The 12,305-nt window shown below is 48.3% G+C and overlaps 1 protein-coding gene across 2 annotated transcripts in view; it reads right to left on the bottom strand.

Annotated features, from left to right (window-relative positions):
* Positions 1-12,305, bottom strand: part of Cyfip2 (cytoplasmic FMR1 interacting protein 2) — a 139,686-nt gene that overhangs the window by 72,256 nt on the left and 55,125 nt on the right. For both annotated transcript variants that reach the window (XM_023713088.1, XM_004629394.3), the window contains exons 14-19: positions 7,596-7,762; positions 6,448-6,595; positions 3,244-3,397; positions 2,081-2,237; positions 1,483-1,579; positions 91-167 (exon numbers count right to left, since the gene is read on the bottom strand). In XM_023713088.1, coding sequence (XP_023568856.1) covers positions 91-167; positions 1,483-1,579; positions 2,081-2,237; positions 3,244-3,397; positions 6,448-6,595; positions 7,596-7,762 — 800 coding nt within the window. The remainder of the gene's footprint in view (positions 1-90; positions 168-1,482; positions 1,580-2,080; positions 2,238-3,243; positions 3,398-6,447; positions 6,596-7,595; positions 7,763-12,305) is intronic.

Here is a 12,305-nt window from a genome sequence, read left to right as displayed (position 1 = left end):
CGTGCCACTGTGCGATTTTCTTTAGGTGTTATGGAAGGGAGCACAGAGGACTACGTCCACCCAGAACCAGTGGTCAGGGAGCTCTCCTACCTGCCGGCCATGGCTTTGTAGTAAGCAAAGATCTGGTCCGCCAGCTTGTAGACAAACTGATCGAAACACAGGTTCACCTGTGGGGAGGAAAAGGCAATGTCAGGACCGTCCGCCGGGTTTGACTGCAGAAACGTGTGTGACTGAGGGCAGTGGGCAAGACGGGGAGAGGAGCAAGGTACAGCAAAGGAACAGCGGTGAAGGCAAAACAGAAAGGCGAGCAGGCTGCGGCTCAGGCAGTCTGGCCACTTGCTCCCGAGGTCCTGTCAGTCAGCAGATGTCGCAGAGTCCTGGGCGTCACGCAGCAGCGAGCACAGTGGCAGATGACAGCCACATTCCCTGTGGTGAGGCCTAGCAGGCCACTGACGCAGGAGCAGCTGCACTGCCCGCCTCATCTGTCTCTTGGCTAATCTTGCCTTGCCTTGCGCCTTGCCCTGCCCTGCCCTGCCCTGCCCTGCCCTGCCCTGCCTTGCCTTGCCTTTCACTTGGAAAATTCAGTCACAGAGCCTTATGAGAAATGTATATGCTCCTTTCTTCAAACTTCTTGCTCTTAATGCATTCCAGCGTCTCACCACAAGTGAGGTGCAAGACAAGTTCACTGCAGACACGGAGAGGCAAAACCACATCTTTCAACTGCAGCCGGGGCAGCACTCTAGAAGGACACGGCTCGGGCGGCAGCAGCACTACGCAAGGCTAACTGCAAGGGAGGCATCTATTTAGTGATTCACTTTTGATTCCTATTCAATTCTCAGCTCTATGAGGTCGACTCTTTATGAGCTTTTGTTATCTTTCACTGGCTACTCCTCCTATTATGCAGAGAACAGAGCACAGGGCTATGCACAGCGCTGTCTGCACACCCACGTAACTGAGGCCTCAGCCTGGACTTTGAGCTCCAAGGTCCTGGGCAGATTCCACCCCAGGCCAAGAACTACAAGGCCAAAGTGAATGTTCACCCCACCCAAGAGGCTCCCCTGCTGGAAACAGCTCTGAGAGCTTCGCCATACTCCTCGGGCGCCTTCTAGGCCACATGGCCTCTTCTCTGGGTTTGCGTGAGGTTAGACTGTGCTGAAGGGTGTGAGCCCTAGGTCTTAGGCTTAGCTAAGGGTCAGAGTTTATGAACCAGGTGGTGACAAGGCTTGGGTGTGTATGCGCGCACACAGAGCCTTTCCTGGTATGGAACAGTTCGCAGATCAGCGGAGAAAGGAAGCCAGCCTCAAGCTGCGTGTGCATGCGTGCGTCAGTTTGTACAAGACTGCTTCTGGTAACCATGGTGACTAGGAAGATCACTCTTCTGCTAAGTCAGTCCCTGACCCCCGCTTAATACTACTGCTATAGGTGTGCAAAGTTCAGCCTCTCAGGAAAGGACTGCAGGAGCAACAGCAGGGTGACACTTGCCTCAGCTTCGATCTCGTCATAGAGAAACTGCTTCTTAAACTTGGTGAGAGCGTAGTAGGCGCTGTCGTTGTACAGGTCCAAGGGGTACAGGACGTACCTGAGGAGGAGAAACCAGGGCTAGCAGCGCACTGCTGCTCCCACTTAGGGCAGATTCACAGAGCCCGGGAACACAAGGGCTTGGGGGAGAGGATGGACAGCGACAGGAGGAGGACGCCTCTGCTCTCCCTGACGTTCCTCACTCCACATTCACCCAGGGAAAATGTAAGACCAAACGTCAGTAAAATCAAGGCCTGAAAGCATCGGCTTGGGACTGAAAGAAGTCAGGTGGCAGCTAAGGACATTAGGTTCCTGATTCCCAGAGATGGCTACAAGCCTGGCTGCGATGAGCCTGACAGACTCAAGGGAAGACAGCTGGGCTGGGAGACTTCTGAGGCCAATGACTGTGTGGGACCTGGCCTTTGGCCTGAGTGTGCCCCTGGGTGGGCCTCACAGCCTCACTGCTAGGCCACTCACGCTTTCTTCTGGAAAGAATGGAGCTCACTGAAAAACCGTGCCTTGCACCCCCAAGCACCTCCTTATGCCCCATCCAGCCTCTTACTCCATCATGGAAGGCTCTTTGGTTTCCAGGATGTGGTCGGTTAGAATCCAGGGCATGGACATTTCAATGGGGAACTGGATTCGCCGGCCCATGGTCAGCTCCAGGAAGAACTCTCGGAACCAGAGCTGGGAAAGGTCGCAACACTGCTGCAGGGCTTCTGCAAACAGGAGGAAAGGGCCTGGGTTACCCCAGAAGGGGCTGCACTTGTTAGCTCCTGCTGGATTTACTAGCTGTTACTGCTTTGAGCATCACTGTGCTTGGACCATGGTGGGTGCTGCGTCAGCAGATGCTGCTGGCTTGGGGGCTGGCTTAGCACCTACTGGAAAGTGGCATTTGTCACACTTGACAGAAAGGGCAGTGCATGGGCAGAGGGACAGTGACATTTTAGAGCTCTGGCTTCCCCGTCATTTCTACCAGCCTCCTATACAGTCATCCTGGAAACTCACCCCAAGTCAAAAAGTATCCTCCTTATGCCAACAGTGTTGTACACATACTGGGACAGAGGCTCCCTGGGCCCCTCATGAGGCATGTCTGGGTCCTTTACCACCCTGAGGCCTTGAAAGCCCAACCTGGGCCACTTTCTAATGAAGAACCACACACTGTCTGTTAAAATCACTCTCATTAACATATGAAGATTCTCTTGTCCCCAGAATACCACCCCTTTCCTCCCCAGTCCTGCTCAATCCTTTTTAGTACGGCATGAGTCCCAGGCAGCAGAACAAGAGGAAAGAATGCAGAATTGGGGTGCAGCATGGGGGGCCTCCTTGGTTAGAACAAGGTTATCAGGGAGCTTGTGGCTCACTCCTGGCTCAATTAGCAGCAGAGCTGTTGAGAACTGGGGGTGTGGAGGGTCCCTCGGTTAAGGCTTGCCCCGCCCTGCCCACCGTGACAGTGTGAATCCATTCTGGCTTTGACTCCCTGTGCCTCAGAACTTAGTAACAAATTAACCACAAGAATCTACCACAAAAAGTAAGCTTTCCGACTGGCTGCACCAAACCTGGCCTACTCAGACTCCACCAAAAGGCATTTTACGTTTTCCTCCCTGCTTGATGGCCAAATACGCCCCTTTGGATTCACGATCAGTCTCTGCAATTTCTGACTGGGCAGCTCCGGCTGCCTCAGGACTGAGCGCTCTGGCGTCCCGTCCGGGCCCTGCAGCTTACCACTGATGTTGAGCAGATGCGTGAAGAAGAAAGACTGCTTGTGGAAGTCCTCAATGGCCAGGACGATGGGGCCGTCCAGGCTGCTTCTCAGGGTCTTCTTGGAGCCACTTTTGTCTGCGATGAGTGACTCGAGCATGGTGCGAACCATGTAGAGCTTAAAAGAGAAAGTGCGATGAGGTTAGGGGCCGGCCCTCCACCCCGAGGGGAAGCTGCTTTATGCTGTATTACTTTTCTGCCCTTAAAAGCACGTCTTAAGGAAGCGCCCATTTACGTGGAGAAGTAAATTTGGAGCTGTGAACATTTTTTTCTTTCACAGTTCTGGGGATCAAACTCAGGGCCTCACGCGTGCTAGGCAAGCATTTTACCACTGAACCACATGCCCAGCTCTTGGATACAGGCCATCCTGGGAAGGAGAGGCCCCAAGACACCCCTGTATAGTTCAAGAAAGCTCCAGAAGAGGTTCCTGCCTGCCCTGCTCAGCCAGGGGCCGGGGCATCAGAGGAGAACCTCATTCCATGCCACGCGAAAGTCACTGCTGCTTTTCCAGACAGCCACGGTGGCCCCACGGGTGGAGCACTGGACTGGGACACAAAAGACCCAGGCTCAAGGCCAGGTACTGCCACTGACTTGCTGTGTGACCTCAGGTGCCAAAGTCCCCACTCTGGGCGTCAGTTGTCTTACCTAACAAGGGGGGCATGGACTAGCTGCTCTCTTATCCAGGCCCCTTCAGGTCTCATTCCCTGGGGAGCTGCGCAGCGGGTAAGATCAGAATGCAGTAACTCCCCCCAACCACCTTAGGTCTCTGATCCTCAGCGTTTTGAATCCATGGACAATGGTGCCCTCTGGTGGCCTGGGCTGCATGCACAGCCTGGCCAAGAAGCTGGGTGGACTGTGGGTTACACAGGAGGCTGCTGGACAGTGACTCCTGTTACCCAGTGCCCTGCATGCAAAGGGCGCCAGAGCAGCGGGGTGGTTCTGCCTGCTAATCTAGATCTTTTCACGTCATCTGTCTGCATGTTCAGGCTGCAGGGAGCCTGGAGGAGTCGGGCTAATCCGTGCCCAGGGCCTCCTGGAGAAAGGTACCCAGACCAACCCAGCCAGGCGGAGTGATACCAGGGATCGGCAGCCTCTTCGGCCCTGTGTGCCACCAGTGGGGTGAAACAAAGCCCTCGGGGACCACTGGCAGGCCTAAGACATAGGTAGGAGAGAAGGAAGAGGGGATGGGAGGGCAGGAGAGACAGGGAGGAGGGAGAGAGAGAAAGAGAGAGAGAGAGAAAAGCGAGAGGTATTGTATACGGTGGGAAAGCCATCGCGACTGCTGGGCCACCTCCAAGGCGTCCAACCTCCCAACATCCACACTTCTCTCGCTGCCTCTGGACCTGGCCTGGCGTCTCCCACTCCTGCCCGGCACTGAGCAGCCTGCAGCCACCAGATCCTGCAACTGCCATCCTGAGCGGGGCTTCCCTTCATGGGGAGGGCAAGCATGATAGGCTTAGCCCACCACCTGGGACCCTGGTGGCCACTGCATCTCACACACTTTCTAATGCCAGCCTCTGGGGTCCTAAAGAGTCCCCCGTGTCTCATCCGCCATGGATGTTGACTCAGTCTAGTTCTACCTACAGGAAAGCGCCGATTCCATCCAGAGGAGAGCGGCTCTCTCCCCACCTACTGGAACAGAGCACTGAGGCAGCGGGCAGGCTCTCGGAGGCACCCCTGTCCCATCGGCTCTGAAGGCCGTGACAGAGCCCTGGGGCGGGAGTCAGGAGACCTGGGTGCTTGTCCCACCTCTGCCTGGGACTTGTCTGGGACTTGGACAAGTCACTTCTGCTTTCTGGACCTCAGTTTCCCCACCTGGGAGTTGGGGGAGGGGACTGGGGCTAGTTTATCTCTCAGGACTCTTCCAGTCCTAGATGCCTAGGATTAAGGATGTCTATGTTACCTACATGCCTAGTGGCTCTGGGCTTCAGTTTGTGACCCTCTATTGTCACTATTACCCAGTCCAGGGTCCTCTCTTTCTATGGATCTGCACCATACATGGTGCTTCTGGTTGCCCCATCTCTACTCCCATCTCAGCACCCGGAGGCCCTGCTCAGCCCCACCAGGGCTGTGACCCTCCATGCTGCACAGAATGGTGTGCAGAAATGTCCTTGAGACATCTTGCCACGAGCAGGGGACGTGCAGGACATGAAGTCAAGGAAAGCTATGATGACCCCACAAAGATCTCACTTTGCCCAGCCCCCACCCAGCCAGACAAGGACACACACACAGGGAGGGGTCCACAGGGGTCAGACAAGCAAGCTCAGGGGCCTCAGAGCGGAGGGGCTCACGGGTCTGTGGCGTGCAGTGTCCAGGCTGGGGCTTCCAAGGCCGGGAGACCCTTCAACCTGCAATAAGATCATCTGCTTTTTTTTTTTTAGTACAGCAAAAAAGCAGACTGGGAACTATCCTTACGTATGTGGCAAGAATTTAATTCCACCGCTCAGTTTATTTCCTTTTCCTTTTTCCCTTGTAATTTTCTGACTGTTTTCCATAAGTGACTGGTTCCTTTTTAATGTCCAGAAATTCCTGTTGGCAGCTCTCGAGTCTTTCTGACCGCGACTTTCCCTGTGGGGACAAGGGTGCCCTACGCTTGTTTTGGGAGATGCTGGAGTAAGAAAAGCCATGTTTCACTAGTAACACAAATTCATTTCCAAGTTTTTATTTTTCAGAGAAGCCAGGGTCAGAGAGCCATCCAAGGTCACACAGAACGTCGGAGGCAGAACTTGCGGATTTCCGCGCTAGGGTGCCGCTGCAGAGGGCGGTAGCTTATTAAAGACGGACGGACGGGGTAGATGCATATAGGTTCCACCTAAACTCCTCTTGCACTTCAGAATCTGACTTCTCGGGGCTAGGAGAGACTGCGCTAAGTCGCTGTAATACTCCCCCTACTGGTCAGATTAGACAACTGAGGCACAGAGAGATCGTGTAACATGCCCAAGGCCACACAGGTGTCTAGGACGAGAATCCAGGTCTCCTGAATCTTAGGCCAGTGGTCTTTCTTCCTATAACACGACAAAGTGTCAGAAGCCCAGAGCAGCTGTTCCACCCTGTGCCCCCCGGCCAGCGAGCCCCCGTCCTGCTTCCCTATGGTCCAGCCACAGTGACTGTGAGTGGCCCAGCTGGCCTGCGAGCCACAGCAGCTAGCCTGCACCTGGAGCTGCTTACCTGGGTGCTGGAGGGCCCCACGGCACGCCGGGGCACCTTGATGTCAAAGCCACCTTTGGGGTCCTTCTCTCCTCTCAAGCATGGGTCATTGGGGGGCTCCCGGCCCCCCTCCCAGTCACAGATGGTCTTCCGAATGGCCTGCAGGACACTGCAGGGGGAAGGACAGAGACTCAGGATGGTTCTTGGCCCTCAAAGAAGGCTCTGCAAGTGTCCCAGGGCCCATGGTGTCCCAGATCCCCTGCCTCAGAATTCCTGGGATTCCTGTTACATACGCTCATTTCTGGTCCCCTCCCAGCCACACTGATTTAACAGTCAAAGTACAGTCAGGAATCTGCATTTGCTTAATTATCCTGCATAATTCTGGTTCCCACTTCATGGTTTAAAGTTCAGGTCCAGGATGTACAAAGGGATATGAGTTAAGGGAGGCAGGAGGTGATTTTCCCCTTTGCAGTATAGGGGAGTTTCATCAATCCAATTAAATATAGGCTTAAAGTTTTAATAGCTTATACTTGCTGCCACCTTACTCCAGGCTGCTGAACACACAGATCTACACGTGGGTTATCTCATTCCTTCCCCATGCCCGTGGGGACTGTGGCTAAGAAGCAGGTATCACTATCTCCATTTCACAAATGAAGAAGATAGAGTTTGGAAAAGAAATCTGACCACATTCCCAAGGCTATTTGTTTTTTCTTCTGTATTTTAGGGAAGGGTCTATAGGGTGTTCAGGGTTTCATTACTAGATAAGACTTGTAGTGATTCTCCTGTTTACAGCCTCCCAAGAGCTGGGATTAGAGGTGCGCGTCACCACACTCAGTCTCAATCGCCATCTCAGCACACCCCAGGGGCAAGACTGGCCCAGCAGGCCTGGGGATCAAACCCCCAGCCCCTGTGCCTGCTTGTAGGTGCTTTAATCTACTGAGCTATTTGGCCCCCCAAAGTTATTAACAATGCGGTGAATCTGACTTTAACCTCAGAGACCGAGACTTCACTCATCTCAGACATTCAGTCTCTCAAGAAGTCCTGTTAGAGTTTGCTGGGAAGATTTCATTACATCTAGAGGGTAAGCAGGGAGCGGACTGAGTCAAGCACATCCTCTCTAGCCCGGGCCCGGAACCCTTTATTCCCGATCTTTCCCTGTCAATTCCCACCTGATGAGGACGTTCTTCTTCTTGCGTACTGCCTGTCTCAGGGGCTCCCGCAGGGTCACCTGGGCAAAGTCCTGCAGGGCTGCGTAGATGGTGTTCCGGATGGCCTGGTTGAAGACACTCTCCATCCGGCCCATGAGCACCTGCAGGCCCTTTATCATGGCGATCACCTGGGCAGGCAGAGGTCTGGGGTCAGGCTCGCCGTGCCTCCATACATCGGCCTGTGTAGCACCCTTTAGCACCCCACAGGAGGGGGAGATGCGCAGGAGCACAGGCCAAGGCCAGCAGGCCTGTGACAGTATGAACTGCACAGGGCGGGAGCGGCACACTCACCTGTCCTCAACAAGGGCGCCTGCATGGTTTCATAGTCATAGGAAAACGAACTTAGGCCCTGCTCTACACTATGTAAAAGATTTTCTCAAAATGGACCAAAGACTAAACGTAAGAAGTGAAACTAGAAAACTCTTAGGAGGAAACCTGTGTACATTCCTCTGACCTTGGGTTTGACAGTTTTCAAACTGAAAGAAGAAAAGCAAAATGGGCTTTTGGACAAGAAAATTTAAAACTTCTATTCTTTCAGAGATACTGTACGGACAGCAGAAAGACAAATTATGGATGGGAAAAAACCTTCAGTGACATAGGTACCTGAAATGGGGCCTCTACCTGGAATATATAAAAACTGTTACAACTTAGCTCAATAATAAGGCAAAACCAATTAGCCACTGCATGAGGGCACACTCCTGTAATCTCAGCAGTCACTGGGCAAGACACAGAACGATTAAAAATTTAACTGTAGACTGGGCAATTTAGCAATTTAGATTCTATATTTACAAAGAAGCCACTTCCGGCAAGACGGTAGAGAGGTGAACAGCAGAGAAACGGGTGCACAGATGCTGGGGTACCCCAATGTGAGGAACAGGAGGAGGACGGAATTGGATCAGCAAGAATCTGCTGCGTGATTCATGATAAGACCTCTGAGGACCAAGTTCAGGAAAAACAAAGAAGAGGATGTTCACCTGGCTGCAAGCTGTTGGGACAGAACAATCCTAATTGTTTTCCTTAAATTGTCTTAAGACAGCAGAGAAGGAAATCTTACGTAAAGTTTTAGGGTATCTGTTATATATGACTGATCAGGATTGCATGATTTAGAGGGCTTCTTGCACACTGCCCTTTGTCAGTGATTGATACTTTCTAAGCTTCTCAATAAATATGCTGTACACACTCAGTTCAGGGCTCAGAGAAACAAGGCATGTGAGACCCCTGTGGCCAATTCACCTAGTTCTTCTTGTGGCTCTCATCATTCTACAAGAAGAATCGGAAGCAAGAATTGAAGTCCAAGTGGAGAACAAAGAGAGAGACCTTGTTGCCCATGGAAATGGCAGTGGGGAGTATCAAAGAACCAGGGGATGGGGCAAAGAGGCAGCAACTTCTCATACCAATAAATTGAAGAGTTAAGATCTTACAACACACTCAAAATACCAAAGCCAGAAATACCTAGAGGACATCTCTGAGAAGTAGTCATTCCCTAAGGCTTCTCTATATTAGCAATAAAGTTATCTGCCATAAACAGTCTACAAGAATTAAATTGGGAATTAAAATTTAAAAATAAAAGAATAAGAAGACACAGAAGTAAGATATGATACAAGACTTCCCACCAAATTCTGGGGGCGATTTGGTCAAACAATTTGAAAACTATCCATGCAGATTCTCTGAAGTGGTAAGAGCAAAAGTAACAAAACATATGAATGAGGCTACAGAAAAGAAATCAAGTCAGAAATAATCTCTCAGACAACACAGAGATGGTGACCATAATGAAAGACATGGTTAGAGACTCTAGAGCAGATACAGATTTTAAAAAGGAGAGGAACTTGCAAAAATGGAAGAAATCATAAAACACCCAATACAGGAAAGGGAATCCATGAAACATATTCAAACAGATATTCAGGAGACTAAAAATCCAACTAAAAGTATATGCAGTAGAATAAACCAATGTGAGGACAGAATATCAGAAATGGAAGTCAAGACTGTAGTGAGCAATCACAAAAAGAAAGATTTCTTAAAAATAGCATAGGACTATGAAAATCCAATCCAACAGCTGCTAGATGATGCAGAGAAGAATAACATATTATTGATCAGGGTCAATGAGAAAAACCAAGAGACAGGGCAAACAAATTTAAAAACCTATTCACTAAAGTAATGGTAGAACCCCATTAGTCATGATCAAAAAAAAATCTAGACCAAGGTATATAATAATCAAGTTTCCAGAAATTCACTTAATGGACAGAATATTAACAAGAGAAAAGAAACAAATCACCAATCAAAGTCCATCAGAATCACAACAGACTTTTCATCACAAACTCAAATCAAAAAAAGTTTAGAGTGCAATATTTCAAGTCCTAAAAGAAAACAACCTTCAATTAAGATTGACACACCCTGCAAAACTATCTTTCAAACCTGATGGAGAAATAAGATACTTCCACCACAAAGAACACCAGAAGAAATACATAACCACCGAAAAAGCATTTCAATATGTTCTGAAGGACATTCTACAGAGAGCAAGGAATACAACTCCAGGAATCCCAACAGAACGTATCCACCAGGCAGGGCAAGCAGGTAAGTGGAAAGGGGAAAAAGGGAACCAACAACAGGAAAATAACACGACAGGGATAAATCAATACATCTTATAACCATCAGTGAAAATGGTCTCAATTCACCAGTCAAAAGAAACAGATTGGCGAATGGATCAAGATGCAAGATCCAGCAATATACTGCATGCTAGAAACACATTTAATTTAAAAATTCATAAGGTGAAAAATCAAAGGGTAGAAACCAATAATCTGTGTGACAGAAACCCAGAAAAAAAGCAAGGGTAGCTATTCTATTTGCAGACCAAATGAGCTTCAAGCCAAGACTGATCAAATGACACAAAGAAGTTCACTACATATTTGATAAAGAAAAACTCCAAGAGGAAGTAATAACAATCACGAATATACATGCACCAAATGCCAAATTACCTTACTAACAGGTGCACAAAAAAATCAAGTACCAATAAAACTGTATCAATAGTTCACTGTCACAGATGGACTAGATGAAAAACCAACAAAGAAATACCAGAAGTGAACCAAAATTTTGAAGACATAGACTTAGTAGATGTGTATAGTGTTTCATCCCCATGACATCAGAATACACCTTCTTCTCAGCAGCACAGGGGATGTTCTCACCAACAGATCACATACTATCTCATAGAATGTGCTTAACTAATGCAAAGGAATTGAAATTATCCCATGAATATTATCAGATCATAGCGCAATGAACGTGGAAGTCAATGGCAAAAGAAATCACAAAAAAGTCATAAACATGGAAATTAAATAACACATTTCTAAAGAATCAGTGGGTCACAGATAAATTAAAGAAGAAATTAAGACAGTCTCTACAATTAAATGATAATATTAATACAACATACTGAACTTATGTGATTCAGTGAAAGCAGCCCTGAGGGAAGTTTATAGCAGTAAACTTTCTTATATCAAAGAAACAGAGTGAAATCAAATAAATATGTTAATGTTTACATGTCAAATTTCTAGAAAAAGAAGATAAAGTCAAGCTCAAAGCTCATATGGGGGTGGGGGAGGGATTATAAAAATTGGAAAAAAATAATGCAACAGTGACTGAAAAAAAACAATACAAAGAATCAGTGAATCAAAGAGTTGGTTTTTGAAAGATTAAATAAAATTGACAAAACCTGAGCCTTAGCCAAGCTTATCATAAAAAGGAAAGGACAAGTCTCATGCAGTTAGGGAAGCAGAGGGTACAATCACAACAGACACTGCAGAAATTCAGAAGATTATCAATAACTACTTCAAGAACCTATATTCTAATAAGATGAACACATAGAAGAAATGGACAGATTCCTAGATACATATGAATTACCAGTGCCAAATGAAGAACACAAAAATTCTAAATAAACCATTATCAGTGAATAAAATTAAAGGTGTAACTAAAAGCCTACCACAAAGAAAAGCTCAGACCCTGATGGATCACTGTGGAATTCCACAAGAGATTTAGAGAAGACCTAATGCCACTACGTCTCAAATTCTAAGGAAATCAAATGGGAAGCGAGATCCTGGAATTCATCCCTGGACACAAACATTGTCATGACAGCCAGACAAGAGAAGGATCCAACCAAAAGCAGAACTACAGGCCAATCTCCCAAAGGAATATAGATACAAAAATTCTCAGTAAGATACTGGCAAACAGAATGCAGCAAACCACCAAGATTATAAACCATAACTAAGAAGAATTCATCCCAGATGTAGAGATGGTTCAACATGCACTAATCAATAAATATAATATATTAAGAGATCCAAGGAGAGAAACCATGCCAATTCAATACAGAAAAAACATTTGGCAAAGTCTGACACCCAGAAGGGTGCAAGGTTAGCCAACATTTTGGCCCTAGCCTTTCAAGGTCAGTGAAGACTCAGGACATAGGAGAACCTGTACTGTAACAACATGTAACTCAGTTGTGCTCCAAATTTTCTGATAAAGAAGATTATGGAACCACAGAGGAATGTGTTCGATGATCTAAAGTGAACCTGGGGAGAGACACATGGAGAGAAAAAACATTTTCTCAAGCTTTCACAGAGAGCAAATTGGTCAAGCAAGGGCCATGACTCATCCTCATGTCAGACACTGACAAAAGGATGTACAAAA

The sequence above is a fragment of the Octodon degus genome, unplaced genomic scaffold (assembly GCF_000260255.1).
Source record: "Octodon degus isolate 3935 unplaced genomic scaffold, OctDeg1.0 scaffold00029, whole genome shotgun sequence".
NCBI lineage: Eukaryota > Metazoa > Chordata > Mammalia > Rodentia > Octodontidae > Octodon > Octodon degus.
This window is presented reverse-complemented; position numbering and strand designations above follow the sequence as displayed.